The following is a 15,604-nucleotide window of genomic DNA, read 5'->3' on the forward strand; positions in this document are numbered from 1 at the left end:
AAAATAATAAAAATAATAAAGATTGTATATTACTAAAGTACAGTAACCAGAAGTTATTCACAGGAATGAGAAGACTGACCTAACGGGTATCCACATCTTCCGTTACTTGGAGAGGCAGTCTTTTCCTATGCTTCCTATGTACGTTACATCACAATGGCTGCTTTTTTTTTTTTTTTTAAGATTTTATTTATTTGACAGAGATCACAAGTAGGCAGAGAGGCAAGCCGAGAGAGAGGAAGGGAAGCAGGCTCCCTGCTGAGCAGAGAGCCCGATGCGGGGCTCGATCCCAGGACCCTGAGACCATGAGACCATGACCTAAGCCGAAGGCAGAGGCTTTAACCCACAATGGCTGCTTTTTGACCTTCAACCGTCCACTTTCACTGCACTGATAGACGCTGACGTTGAAATGGGTAACTACAGGTCAACTTCCTTTCCGTCCCGCGGGCCTGTTCTCTGTGTTGCAACTCAGGGGTCCTTAGCCGTTTGTTTTGGGTGTGAGCAGTTTGCTTCCTTCCGTTTCAGCAGAAACAGCCAATACCCACCGCATTAAAATGATCACTACAGCGAACCTGCAAGTATGTATTCGGCGCCGATACAGGCACAAGCATCAAGGGCGAGGATTTAAAAACCTAACGGCCCGCACTTCATCTCACGAGCGGCTTGCGCCTTTTCCGAGGAGAGGCCTGCACAGAGATTGGGCCGAAGCCCCACCCGGCGGCCGCAGGGAGCCCACCTCTCCTGGCCCCCGCGCCGCTGCGACCACGCCCCTTTCCCCGCCTGAGGGCCGTAGCCGCGCCCGCCCGCCTTGGGCCGGAAGCCGCGCTCCGCAGTTAGAACGCCGTTCCCCGCCGGCCCGGGCCAATGGGCGGGGCGCACCTCGAGACTCCACCCCCGCCGTCGATGATGTCACTGAACGCGGGGGCGGGCGGGACGGAGGGGCGGTTCGGTCTCCGCCCCCAGAGGTCACCTAACTGCTAGGGCCCGCGCCGCGGATTACTTCGCGAGGTCGTATCGGTGTCGCCGCCTTTGTCTCTGCACCATGGCCTTTGTAACGCGGCAGCTCGTGCGCTCTGTGTCCTCCTCGTCCACTGCCTCGGCCTCGGCGAAGAAAATCATCGTCAAGCACGTGACGGTTATCGGTGGCGGGCTGATGGGCGCCGGCATCGCCCAGGTGAGCGGCGGGGTGGGCGGCGTACCCCGCTCGGTTTGCTGCGCACGCCTCCGTGCTGGTCCTGGCCGGCGGAGACCCGGCGCGGCTGCGCCGCCGGGAGGCCGGCGTCCGCGGGCAACCGGAGGAGATGCCACCCCGCCCCTCACCCGTGCAGTTGAAAAGTCCCGAGTCTGGGCCTGACTCCTGCAGTCCCCCAAAGAACGAATGTCCTTGGATTGAGCCTCAGGTTCCTGGTCTCTAAATTCCATCCGCCCCCAGGGTCCGACGGAGGCTCTGTGGAAAGTGTTTCTAAATGCACTTCGGAATCGGGCGGTGCAGAGAAGATAGTATTCTGTGTGCACAATACTGAGGAATAACAGGCGCGCTCGCTGCTCGCCTTAAACCGAATTTGCTTCCGGAGACCCGGACTGCGATCAGTTGTTTTGTTTTTATTCCGTGTTTTGTAATTCTCCAGTCTTTGTTAAGAGCCGTTTTCTGCTCTTCTGAATGATCTCTCTTTCCCGCCCCCACCGTGTGTTTCCTTTGCTTGTGGGTTACAATGAAAGGTAATAGTCATCCTTTTGGTAGCACTTTGTAAAGTTACCTAACCGAAGCTTGCGAGGCCCTGGGACTCCTCCAATTGCAAGCGCGTTGGCTAGGCAACTTTGACCTATTACCCTTTTTGCAAAGAACAGCGCGGTTTAGGTTCTGGGGAGAGTGGGAGTAGAGTGGCTGAGGGCCCAGGAAGAGTGTCTAATCTCATTGTTCATCTTCAGGACTCTGCCCTGTTCGCCTGAGCTGTGTAGTACGGGGTCAGTTGTGCAACTGATTACCTGGTTACTGTGATACTTGTTATTTATTTATTTATTTATTTATTTTTAGCGCTTACATTCCAGCTCATATTGGAGAACTGTGATTTTCTTAGTTGACTTTGCTCTTAGCGTTCCAGCCCTTTGCAACTTGTATTGTGGAGGGGGTGAGGCGGACAGTTACCAAGTTTCTCTTAAGGGAGTGCTGGAGTGCAGTGGCTACAGTCAAGAATGTTTTAATTTTTTCAGTGTCTGTTTGCAACCAAGCCCACACTTCCATGCTTGCTTTTTAAAAAAATCTTCTGGGGTGCCTGGGTGGTTCAGGCAGTTAAGTCAGACTCTCTATTTTGGCTCAGGTCTTGTCTCAGGGTTGTGGGATCAAGCCCCACCTGGCGCTGAGTGTGGAGCCTGCTTAGGATTCTCTTTCTCCCTCTGCCTCTCCTCCCCCTCCCTGTCTCCCTTTTTCTCTTTCTAAAAAAATCTTTTATTATTACTATATATTTTAATTCTCCATGCAGATTTTTTTTTGCAGCATATTTACATTTTCTCTTAAAAACAGAATGTTTAAAAATGTTTTTATCCATCTGACTTCTTATAGTTTCTCCTTTTTTTTCTTCTGAGATCGTGTTTTTGGACATACATTGCCATTTTTGTTGTATGGATACCCTGGCTGCTAGGTTATGGTGTTCCCATAATCTGTTTTTTTTTTTTTTAATTTTATTTGTTTATTTGACAGACAGAGATCACAAGTAGGCAGAGAGGCAGGCAGAGAGAGAGAGAGGGGGAAGCAGGCTCCCCGCTGAGCAGAGAGCCCGATGCGGGGCTCGATCCCAGAACCCCGGGATCATGACCTGAGCCGAAGGCAGAGGCTTTAACCCACTGAGCCACCCAGGCACCCCCTGTAATCTGTTTTTTGTGAGGAAGTGTAAGTCCCTCTAACCTAAAAGCTCCACGTGTTATACTATTTATAACATACTCGAAGAGAGCTTAGCTTGAGCACACTTATATTCCTCCTGCTCCACCAAAATCTCCCAAGGTTATGAGAGTGAGATTTATTGCAGACAGGTGTAAAATAATGTATTGGCTTAAAAACACTTAAACAGTGTCTTGGTGACAAGTTACTAGGGCTTTAGCCTCCAAGAACAGTATAGGAAATGGACAGTACCTTGAAAACATCAGTGGAAGAAGATCAGAAACTGTGTAGAAAGCATCACCTCAACTTTTGTACAAAATGGGATTGCTCAGTTCTTGGAATGCTGCATCCATTATTGGATACCATGAAAAAAGGTGTTACGTTGCATGAAAAGGCACAGAGGTAGCTCCTAAAATTATGGGTATGGTAATGGAGCATTCAATTGAGAAAGGAGTGGAGAGAAATGACTGGCATTGGTGGGAACACATACTTGTGGGTCTAATCTTTGAGTAGTTGAAACAGGGAGTGCCTTTTCATTAAGGGGAAAATGTTTTTTTACCCCACTAGTTGGAAACATAATGGAATTGTCATTCTGAAAGCTGATAAACACCAGAAGTCTAGGGGTGCCTTGCTGGCTCAGTCAGCAGAGTGTGACTCTTGATCTCAGTGTCATGAGTTTGAGCCCCAAGTTGGGTGTGGGGCTCGGGGGGGGGAACAAAAGACTAGAAGTCCAAGTAGTGGACATTCATAAGGAACATAGTTCCATTCTCACATAACAAGGTTTAAAAGAACCTCACCCACTTCAGGTGACAGCTTTAATCCTGTGGAGGGAAACCATGCTTTCCTGTAGAACCTTTCTGGGTGCCACTGGTTGGTTTCGCTGATGTTTTGGGTGGTTTATTAGATCTGTGTTTGCATTCTGCCCTGCGGCATGCAGTCCCAGGCAGTATCACCTCATTCTTTATGCTCCTTGCTGTATGGTTTTTGGCACTGGGTAAATCTGTTTTGCTGATTGAGTGCCACTGAAGAATTAGTTGATGTGTTTTGGATAGAGAATGGGTCCACTTCAGTATGGGGAATTGGATGGTTTTTATGCTGGCTCAGCTTCACATGCCAGCTGTGTTAACATGGGAAAGTTACTTAGCCTCTGGCCTCAGTTTACTTTTTTTTTTTTTTTTTTTAGTTATTTCTAAAAGTAGGACAAATACCAGTACTAGCCTGGTAGGAGTATGGGGAGGATTGAGTGAATTAGCAAAATTCAAGCACTTAGCACAGTGTCTGTCACTTAATTAGAGCTCACAAAATGTTAGTTGCCTTTGCAATTACTTCTCTTCATTGTGGTCATCCTTGTCCATTTGACCTTCTCTCCTCATATCCACTCCCAACTCTGATTGTTGCTGCAGAGGTAGGACTGTATTATTTAGATGGAGAATATTGGTCATGATTTGGTTCCAGCTTGCTTAATCTTTTTTTTTTTTAATTGGACACAGAGAGATCACAAGTAGGCAGAGCAGGAGGCAGAGAGAGAGGGGGAAGCAGGCTCCCCGCTGATCAGAGAGCCCGATGTAGGGCTCAATCCCAGGACCCTGAGATCATGACCTGAGCTGAAGGCAGAGGCTTAACCCACTGAGCCACCCAGGCACCCCCCAACTTGCTTAATCTTTAACACAAATGCTGGTTGATACTGTGGTTGGTTTGCTAATGGACCTCTGAAAAGAGGGAAGGCGCTTTTTACTGTCCTCTCACCCATGGTAAATCCTCACTGAAGCCTTAGAAACACAAGCACAAACTAGCATCTCAGCTCTGCATTTATCTTCACTTCCCTGAACTCTTTCTGAAGTAGTTTGAATTTTATTCAGGGTGTAGTTCCATTTACAATTTTAATTTTTTGTGAAATGTATCCTTTTGCCATGTGTCCCATTTCATGCTGAGTAGGATAAAAAAAAAATTTTTTTTTATTAGATTTCTGTGGGAGCCTGACACATTTCTCAAGCAATTTAACAGTTTCAGATAAGTGAGGTTTGTGCTTCATTACATTTGATCAGAGCACAGACCATTTGTACATGTGTATTCTCCTAGAGCATCTACTTTGCCTGTCATTTTTGTTTGTTTTAAATTAAAAAAAAAAAATCCCTTAGGCTGCAGGTTAATATTTAGTAAGGTTACCCTGTGTTGTTGCCCATTACAGACTTCTGACTTGGTTCTGATTACCGATTCAGCTTTAGCTGAATACTTAGGCCAGCAAAGAAGCTTATAGAATTAAATGACCCTTGAGTGAGGGGCAGGTTTTTTGTTCTGTAAAGGAGGGGAGAAAAGGAAGAAAGCTACTAGCTCTGCATTTCTTCCGTTTTTCGAACGAGTCCTTTCTGAACTTTGCTTTGTTGCCTTTTTTTGATCTGAGGCACCCAGAGAGCCCATAGCTTTCCTTAAGTTACTGGGCAGGGGCAGGGAAGCCAATGGGCTCCCTGGAAATGGCCATTTCAGAAGGTGGATTCCTCAGGGCTCCTGGTACAACCTTCCTTTTAATGCACTCTACTTCTTTGAAGAAATAAGAAAGTGTGGAAGAGGTTGGAGGCCTGATTCTTCTCATCCAAAGCTTCCCCCCGCCCCCCGTTAAGAAACAAAAAGTACACATTTCTTCTGGGGTGGCGGGGCTCCTTAGACTATTAAAACAAAGTTGGAGTATGGGGGGGAGAGCATTCTAAGCCTTGTTACTTTGTGATGCTCGATAAGACTAAAGTGGACCTGAGAGCTTTTTTCCTCCCAGCCACTGAATTTGTTCATGCCCCAAACTCTGAATTTTCTGATGCTGAATAGGAGAGTGGTCACAACTGCTCTGTACTGTTTACTTTTTTCTTTCTTCCTTTCTTTTTTGCTACAGTGGATATGTCTCCGTTGAACTGTGCTTGGAAACAGTACAGTGGTCCAGGATAAGTTTCAAGATCACAGGGGACTGGCACAGTTACCTGGCTCTCAGCTGTCCTTTTGAGTGTTCTTTATGGAGGGGAATGTTTTTACTCCGGTATTAACTACCCCCTCAAGGGTGTGAAATGCATTTGTCATGAAGCTCTTCCCTCCTTTCTTGTGGCGTTGCTCACTTCTTTACTGGGCTCTTCTCTGATCTTCATGACATATGAGGGACAGCAAAACCAGCCTCTGTCAGCATGTTAGTCATTGGACTTGGGTGGGCCTGGAGATACTGTAGAAGACGTGGGGCTAACAGGCGAAAAAAGAATGCCAAAGAATACGTTTGGCCATTGTAGAGCCGAAATGGCACCTCAGTCAGGTTTTGGGTTTTCTCTACCATGTCCTAGATATAGCCTCACTGTTTCCTACCCCTTGCTTGAGTTTCTAATTTCTTTTCCTCCATTTCTGTCTTCTCCCCGTCTGCCTTAGGCACACCCCTCACTGCCTAGCTCTCCAGGGCCCACAGCGAGATTGTACTGCTGCTGTCTATCCTGTGTCTGCCTGGGGTATATGAACAATGCAGTCATTTCTGGTGAGGGGTGGTCCAACCCTTGAAAGTGAGCAGAGGAGGAGGTGCCTCCCAGAGCCTGGCCCCCAGCCCTACGTGGCCGCTGCCGTAGGAACCTTAGGCGAGTCGCTTAACCCCTCTCTGCCTTTTTCCTTATCTGCAAGCAAGGATTGCCTCACAGTGTCAGGAGAGCCAACCGCGCAAAGAGCTGCGGCGACTTCTCTAGCGCGTTCACTGGTAACTGTCTGGTATATGTGGCTTGCGTGTAGATTTGTGAGACCCATCCAGGGATGACGTCTCTAATTCTCAGTTCTCTTCACTGTCTTTGAAGGTGTCTGATGCCCGAAGCCGAGGTAAGCACAATTCTGCCTGGACCTCTGGCCTCTGCTGTGTTGTAGAGAGAAGTGTGGTCTCCATGGGTGGGGGATCTTTAGATGGGTGTCTGGAATCAGTAGATAACAGCTTGACCTCTCCTTAGCTCTAGACTGGAAGTAGGAATCACTCCCTGGTGATCTCGATTGGGCTGCCCTGATGCCACCTTTCTGCCAAGAATAGACTTAAACTGCAGCCAAGACTTAATTATTCAGCCAGTTCCCTTCCTTTGCCCCCTCCAGCTTTCCCTGCGACTTTCCTCCCTCTGTCATTACCACTGTTGTTCCTCCAGCCACATACACTCTGAGGCTGAGGTCACGGTCGGAGTCTCCTCTATTCTGCAAAAGGCTCTGCGGCTTTTCTCTGTGAGGAGTGTTCTTTCCCCTGCGCTCCCCTTTGTAATTCCTGGACCGGGCATTGATTCTCGAATTGTTGTGGGGGCCTCTTAATTGGTCCTTTTCAGCAAAACCCCATTCATTCTAGCAGACACTGCCATACTCATCTTACTGGAGAGCAGTTTGGATTTGTAACTGTCTTTTCTACTCGGAAAGCATTCATCATGGCAACATCTTGGAGAGCTGGGTCAAACCAAGGGTTTGTTGATGGCTAGTGACATGTCCAGTTGCCCCTTCTCCTTCCCGGAATTGGTGGGAGATGGGAGGAGGCAGTCCTGGGAGAGGAGTTATTTTCCTCTATGTTACCAAATCCAGATGCTTACTGAATTTTCAAAAAAATGTGTTCTTCTCATCTGAAAATGAAGGCACATTTCTTTGGCGTTTTAGAAATACTTTTTGAAATATAAAAATCAAGTAAAAAAAAAAGCCAGCTAATGAATTACACTATTCTAAGAATAAACCAGCTGTTTATGGTGGCAGTGATGATTGAAAGCCTCAATGGAATGCCTTTTTTTGGATTGTCGAAGTTAGGGAAGAGAACCCATGCAGATGGCAGAGTTGAAGGGATTGCACAATCGGAGATAATCATAAACCCAGAACTGCCAGCTCTGAGAGACACATCTGATTTATGACTTTTTTCCTCCTGAATCCAACCATGCGCTCAAGGGCGGGCCTTGATGCAAAGGAAAAGCAATGTCAGGGCTACCGTCAGCATCATGAGTGCTCACTCGGTGCACTTATTCTGGGAATTGGAAGGAAGTCAGAATAGTTTTCTGAGGCAACGTAATGCTGATGCCCCACGAACCTCCTGTTGCGTAGGGGCGCACCAGACAGCTCTGTACCAGGTGACGGAGTTCTCACACATTTACCATTCAGGTTATGCTTTGGAGAAGCTGCTTCAAATCTGGTGATCTGTTTGCAAAAATACATAAAGCCAGCATGCTTCTGCTTGGCCTGCTTCCTTGGCCCAGTGGCTGGAGTACTCTGGGGCTTTGACAAGTATGCTCTTTACCTGGCCTATTTTTACAGCTCTGAAGCACCCCGGTCTAAAAATATTTCTCTCTGGCTAAGCCTGCCTTCCACCAAGGCTAGGGAAGTCATGGAACTATGAGGACATAGCCTTCAAATAAATTTTTTTCCATTACAGATTGCTTGTCCTCAAGGTCTTACAGTGGGTAGGTACTATAATATAAAACAGGAGTTCCTAATGGCCTCACTTAAATTATGGTTGCTCAAGTTAAAATGGCCTGCAGAGCCCTCCTTATTGTAAGAACAACAGCCGTCTATGGGAGAACGAACAAAAGACCTTTATTTTTCTGTTCCATTTCTCCACTGCCATCTCCTTCTCAAAAGTTGGGAATAACTTGGGGGGCACTGCTGCATAATTCAAGAAGAATGAGTGTGGTTTCTTTGCATCTGCAACACGTGAAGTTCTTTTCTAAGTAAGAACCTCTGGTAATATAATTATTTTCACATTGGCGTGGGGGCCCTCAGCTACACTGATGAAAAGAACCCTGGACCTTCAGGAGCTCCGATCTCATCTTGGCTTTCCTACCAGCTCTGTTTGGTCGGTATTTCCCGGGGGTATTTCCTGGGTCTTGGTGCCCAGTACACAGAGACAAATGACATTTTGTCGGGAGCCTACGGTGGGGAAGTAGGGAAGACAAGACTGGAACAAGATGGTCAGAGCAGTGAGGTGGGTGCAGGGCCATTACCAGAGCGTAGGAGGGACAGCTAGCCCAGAGCTAAGAAGATCTTGGGGTGGGAGGTTTGGAAGTGATCTTACTTATTATCTGTGTACTCAGCACTAAGTATGTGTGAAACTCAGATGTTGTCTGTGTGATACTAAGGCTTAGTTAGTGAGGGGATGCTGCAGAGATGGTGTGGACCGTGCAGAGGCCAGGAGAGGAGATAGTAATAGGCGTGGAGGCCGTGGGCCTTGTGGTGGCGAAGTGGTCGGCATCAGGGAGCCGTGCGTCTGGAGCAGAGGTGAGTCTCCACTGTGGAGGGCTTCGCAAGCCATATGTGGGAACTGAAGTTCTGTTCTTTGGTTCCCAGGGGCCATTGAAGAGTTCGGTGGAGTAAGTGCTATAGATGGAAGTACCTTTTATGCAATTACATTTTGGGTAGAACGCTACTGCCCGTAGTGTGATCTTACGTGAATGGTTTTTCTGCTTAAGTTCTGTTTCTTTCCTCAGGAAAATGAAAGTGTTGTGTTGGAATTGAACAAAGGTTTTTTGGTTTTTTGTTTTTTTAAATTGTGGTAAAATAGGCATAACATAAAATCGATCAATTTTAGCCATTTTTACATCCGGGTTTTCGCCACCTTCCAAGAGCTTGCATTATGCTATACTGCTTTCCTGAAAGATCTACATCAGTCTCTTTTTGGTAACTGAAGGAAAGCCATGGAGGACTTTTGCTGTTGCAAAAACAGGTGAAAAAGCATTCAGCACTTGTTTGGCTGCCAGCAGTGAGAGAGGCGGGGCTGTGGTGAGAGAGGCGGTGCACAGCCAAAGGGGCTCCTTCCAGGGAACCATGCTCAGCATGAGCCACCAGGGCTTTGAACTGTGTCTGCGAGCACCTGTGCTTTATCTCCGTTTATTTTGTGTATGCATTGGCAAGATGTGTCCTAACATATCAAAAGAGCCGAAGAGGTTATTTCTGGGTCTAAGGAGGTTCAAAATTTTTCCTTATAAATTAATGATAAGTGTTTCTTCACTTTATACCATTTTGGCTTACGAAACGTGTCATGGGAATGCTCTACTTCCAGATGGTGGGGGAGACCTGTATGCAGTGCAGTAATATTTGAGCGTATACACATTGTTGCAAAACCATCACCATCATCTATCTCCAGAACTCTGAATCTTGCAAAACTGAAGTTTTGTACCCATTGAACGATAACTTCCCCCACCCCTCCCCAGCCTTTAGAAGCCACTGTTCCACTTTCTGTCTCTGACTGTTCTAGGGACCTAAGTGGAATCCTACAGTAGTCTTCCTTTTGTGACTAGCTTATTTCACTTAATATTGTATCTTCAAGGTTCATCCATGTTGTACCATGTGTCCGACTTACCTTCCTGTTTAAGGAATAATAGTTCACTGGAATATTTTTAATGGAGTGATGTATATACCACATTCTGTCTCTCCAGTTATCTGTCTTGGGACGCTCAGGTTGCTTCCACTTACTGTGACTGATGCTGCTGTGAATATGGGTATACATAGGACTAATAAGGACTATTGAGAGTCCTTGCTTGCAGTTCTTTTGGGTATATAACTAGAAGTGGAAATGCTGGATAATATATAATTATTTTTCCATTTTTGAGGAATTGCTTTGACATATTCCATAGCAGCTGCAACATTTTACATTTTCTTTTTTTTTTTTTTTTTTTTTTTTAAAGATTTTATTTATTTATTTGACAGATAGAGATCACAAGTAGGCAGAGAGAGAGGAGGAAGGAAGCAGGCTCCCTGCGGAGCAGAGAGCCCGATGTGGGGCTCGATCCCAGGACCCTGGGAACATGACCTGAGCCGACGGCAGAGGCTTTAACCCACTGAGCCACCCAGGCGCCCCAACATTTTACATTTTCATCAGCAGTGGGCAAAGGTGCCTATTTCTCCATATCTTTGCCAGGACTTATTTTCTGTTTTTTGTTCGTTTGTTTGTTTGTTTATCATAGCCATCCTAATGGATGTGACTAGATGAGAGATTTTTACACTAAAGCTCTGATGGACTGTAAGGGCTCTCAGTCTTCTCAATGGTTCCCAGACCTCCCTCTGCTGACCTCTTGTTTTACTTACTGCTCTTCCGTACGCATTCCTGTAGAAGGATTTTATGGTTAAAAAAGTTTGAAAGCCACTACGCTGAATGATCGTTAGGGTGTCTTTCTGCTCTAAAAATCTGTAGCTAATAAACATGAACAATAAATGCTTTTGCTCATCTCTGACCATGCAGCAGTTGTGAAAAGCTAAGGTGCCTTCATTTCCCTGGGGTGATAGAGAACCAACCTGTGTGTGGCTCACACATGTGTCCCTCACAGATGGTCACAAATACAGGGTTTGCATGCCTCTAGCTTTGCCCACAACCCCTTTGATAAAAGGGTACAAGAGTCGTTCACATGCTGAAGGAAATTAAGCATAAGTTCATTTCTGAAATCACTCATACTGCACAGCAGTTGTCCTTCAGTTCCGCTTTTGCCTGCCATCTTAACCACCAGTGCCAGAGAACAGTGAATGTGCTCGCCAACATAACAGAGACTCTTGTAGCATCCCCCCCCCCACCCCCCGGGTAATTGACTAAAGGACTGTGCTTATTAGCTCTTTCTGTTGTTGTTACTGTACTTTTCAAAGTAATATGATTTTTCATAAGTAACTTGAAAGTTATGGAAAAGTTGTTATAGTTTCAAGTTATAGTCATGACTTCTTTTTTTTCAAGTTTTTTTTTTAATTCCAATTAACATACAGTGTTCACGTTCAGATGTAGAATTTAGTAATTCGTCACTTACATACTCATCACAAGTGCCCTCCTTAATACGCATCACCCGTCTAGCCCAAACCCCCATCCACCTCCCCTCCAGCAGCCCTCAGTTTGTCCCCTATAATTAAGAGTCGGTTTCCTGGTTTGCCTCTCTTTCCCCCACTGCCATGTTCATGTGTTTTGTTTCTTAAATTCCACATATGAGTGAAATCATATGGTATTTGTCTGTCTCTGACTTATTTTGCTTAGGATAATACCCTCTAGCTCCATCCATGTCATTGCAAATGGCAAGATTTCATTCTTTTTTATGGCTGACTAATATTCCATTTTATATATCTACATACCACATCTTCTTTGTCCGTTCCTCAGTCAATAGGCATTGGGGTCTTTCCATAGTTTGGCTGTTGTTGATAATGCTGCTGTAAACATTGGTGTACATATATCCCTTCAAATTTATATTTTTTGTGTCCTTTGGGTAAACGCTCAGGAGTGCAATTGCTGGGTCGTAGGGTAGCTCTATTTTTAACTTTTTGAGGAACCTCCATACTGTTCTCCAGAGTGGCTGCACCAGTTTGCATTCCCACCAGCAGTGTAAGAGGGTTCTCATTCCTCTGCATCCTTGCCAACATCTGTTGTTTCCTGTGTTGTTAATTTTAGCCATTCTGTATAGTCATGACTTATTGAGAACTCTGTCCAAAAATAATTTATGAACTAAGGCTTTTTAGAAATCTATTATTCATGTGTTCTTTTCACCAATATTAAGTGTCTTACATGGGCTGGGTTTTAGGGTGGGTAAAACGTAATATGTGGTTGCTGCTCTTGAGGAGCTCACTGTCCAGAGAAGGAAATACAAGCATAACGACTAACTAATGGAAGCAGATAGAGTTCCTGTCTGTCACATCTGGGATGTGACCTGATACGGATGAAAATTTTGGTGGTTTAAATACCCGAAGGTCAGTGGCACCTGGCTGGCTCAGTTCGTTAAGCGTCTGATTCTTGGTTTTGGCTCAGGTCATGAACTTGGGGTCCTGGAATCAGGCTGCACTTGGGGGAGGTCCCCGCTCTGGGAGTCCGCTTCTCCTTCTGGCAGTCCGCCTCTGCCTCTGTCTCCGCTCATGCTTGCTCATGCGCGAGCTCTCTCTCTCTGAAATAAGTAAATCTTTAAAAAAATACCTTAAGGTAAGACTTTTAAATACATAAGATCTGATTTGATCTATATGATGACCTCTTTTATGATAAGGAAAAAGGGACATTTAAAAAGTATATGTAAAAAAGGCATATGTATACGGGCACCTGGGTGGCTCAGTCAGTTAAGGGTCCAACTCTTGATTTTGGCTCAGGTCATGATCTCAGGGTGGTGAGACTGAGACCTGAGTTGCACTCCATGCTGGGTGTGGAGCCTGCTTAAGAGTCATTCCTTCTGCTCCTTCCTGCCCTCAGCTTGCACTCTCTCTCTCTCAAAAAAAAAGGCATATGTATATATTGTACTACATATATGTATATGAAATTTATATTAATGGAAATTTTTTTCAAAGATTTTATTTATTTAGAGAGCAAGCTGATGGAGGGGCAGAGGAGGAGGGAGAGGAAGAATATCAAGCCTCCTCCATGCTGAGCATGGAGCCTCACGTGGGGCATGCTCAAGACCCTGAGATCACGAGCCGAGCGGAAGTCAGGAGTCAGGCGCTTAACCAGCTGAGCCACCCAGGTGCCTCTACTGGAAATTCTGCTTGGACTACAAATAGGAGTGTGCCAGACCCACCCTGTGTTGGTATTTGGGGTAACAGCAAATTCAGACTCTGAAGTGGGTGATGCAACAGCTCTTTTGAAAAGGTCTCTAGGTGTTATCTTGAGTTCACCATTAAAAGTTGGTGTTGGTCAACTTTCCCATGTCCAGTTTATCTTTTATCTTTCACACCTGGACTTTCTCCTACATACTGATGGGTTAGTGCCTGTTATTCTGGAATTTGTGAGATTTTATAACATAAAATAGCCTGTAACCAGTTTGTTTTTGATTTATGTGTTGTGTCCATATCCTGGTGACTGCACTGCCTACATAATGGAGCAGCCATTGATAGCTGGTGGCTCACACCAGCTCTGTGCTTTTTCTTTCAGTATTTGGAGTCCAATATGAAAGATTTTCTTGTATCTGTAAATCAGGAGAGGCTCCAAGAAGTGACCACCTTTGTTAAAGTTTGGGAGACATGTTACTAAAGGAGAAATAGCCTCTGTGTTGAATTCTAAAAGATGACTGGAGTCCCCCAGGCAGCAGTGAGGGAAATGGGGCTTCCCGGTGGAGGGAGCCACCTGGGCTGTGGCATGAGGCCATAAAATAGTATGGAGGAGGAAGAAGGGGGGTGTGGCTGGAGAAGACTACAGGCTCAGGTTACCGTGCTCCAAAGCGTTTAATATTTACCAGATACTTTTGGGACAGCCACCATGTGCAAGGCATGTGGTAATTACTAGAAGGTATAAAGACCAAATCAGTTTATGCCATAAGGAATTTCACCTGGGAGCAGGGATTGCTAGACAAAGATCCAAATGACACAGTTTACTTCAGTATAAAGTAGCAGCATAAGACTGGTGAAAATCTAGCTCTGAGGTTTCAAAACAGAGAAAAGAGCACATTCATTTGGAAAAAGGCTTCATAGAGAGGGTAGCATTTGAAGTGGGTCTTGGATAAGGAGTAGGGTTTTTTTGGACAGTAATTAGGGGTTTAGATTAAGAAAAAAGTGTTATGTAGCAGATTGTGACCGTCAGAATAGTGGTACCATTCATGAAGTTCAAAGATACTGGTTTTAGGGTGTCAAGATGATGACTATAGGACATCAAGATGATGATTGAGAACAGAATATATTAGTTGTAGGCACAGTTGGAATTATGAGAATGATTGAGATTCCAGAAGGAAAAAGATACAGAGGCAGAAGAAAAGAATATTGAAAGCAGAACCTTGAAGGATACCCTTTGTTCAGTGGTTGAGAAGATTCAGAGAAGTTAATATGGGGTGCCTGGGTGACTCAGTTGGTTAAGCATCTGCCTTCGGTTTGGGTCATGATCCCAGGGCCCTGGGATCAAGTCCTGTGTTAGGCTCATTGCTTGGCGAGGAGTCTGCTTCTCCCTCTGCCTGCTGCTCCCCCCTGGTTGTGTTTGCTCTCTCTCTGACAGATAAATACAAAATCTTCAAAAAAAAAAAAAAAGTCAATATGGCTAAGAGGAGCAGAGTAAGAAATTGAAGAGAGAGTTTTAAAAAGTAAGGTCTAGTGGACAGAGTGCCCGGCTGTGGAAAAGTGAAAGATGTAGTCAGAGAACAGGCATTGGCTTTAGCACTTAGAAGACCACAGATAAGTTATGTGTAATTCCCTACAGCAGTGGTGATGGAGGAAACCATACTGGTAGGGTTTAGGAACTGCATGGCTGGGGAGAGAGTGGAAGCACCAGGCGTGGTGACCAGAGCAGCAGCTAACAAGAATCATTGCCCGTCTATGTGCCTGACATTGATCTAAGCACTTTAAATGCATTTGTGGCAATCCAGTGAGCAGGGTACTGTGTTGCTCTTTGTAACACATCAGGAAACCACAGAGAGGCTGTGTAACTTGCCCGAAGTCATGCAGTAAGTGGCTAACCCAGGGTTTAAACCTAGAAAGTCCAGTTTTAGAACTTGTATTCTTCATACCACTCTGCCGCACAGTAATGAGGACTTTAGTGGTGAAGCAAAGGCCAGCTTAAGGTGGTTAAGGGAGTTTGTGGGGGCCCCTCTCCACATTTTTTTTCCCCTCCTCCTCCTCCTTCTTCTTCTTTAAGATTTATTTATTTGAGAGAGAGACTGAGAAAATCTTCAGTAGACTCTCCTAAGCATCGATCCCGATGCGGGACTCAGTCCCAGGACCCTGAGATCATGACCTGAGCCGAGATCAAAAGTCTGTTGCTTAACTCACTGAGCCTCCCAGGTGCCCCTTACTTTTTTTTTTTAAATGAAGAGAGATCCCAGTCTGTAACGATGGAAGAACAAAGAAAAGAAA

General features: G+C 45.5%; 1 protein-coding gene across 1 annotated transcript in view; it reads left to right on the forward strand.

The window, feature by feature from the left end:
- The first annotated feature begins 935 nt into the window (after positions 1 to 935).
- Positions 936 to 15,604, forward strand: part of HADH (hydroxyacyl-CoA dehydrogenase) — a 47,298-nt gene continuing 32,629 nt past the window's right edge. The window contains exon 1 of the mRNA XM_080797386.1: positions 936 to 1,171. Within this exon, the coding sequence (XP_080653512.1) occupies positions 1,040 to 1,171 (132 nt within the window). The 5' untranslated portion in view covers positions 936 to 1,039. The remainder of the gene's footprint in view (positions 1,172 to 15,604) is intronic.

Source organism: Martes martes (assembly GCF_963455335.1).
Source record: "Martes martes genome assembly, chromosome: 2".
In the NCBI taxonomy this organism is placed as follows: Eukaryota; Metazoa; Chordata; class Mammalia; order Carnivora; family Mustelidae; genus Martes; species Martes martes.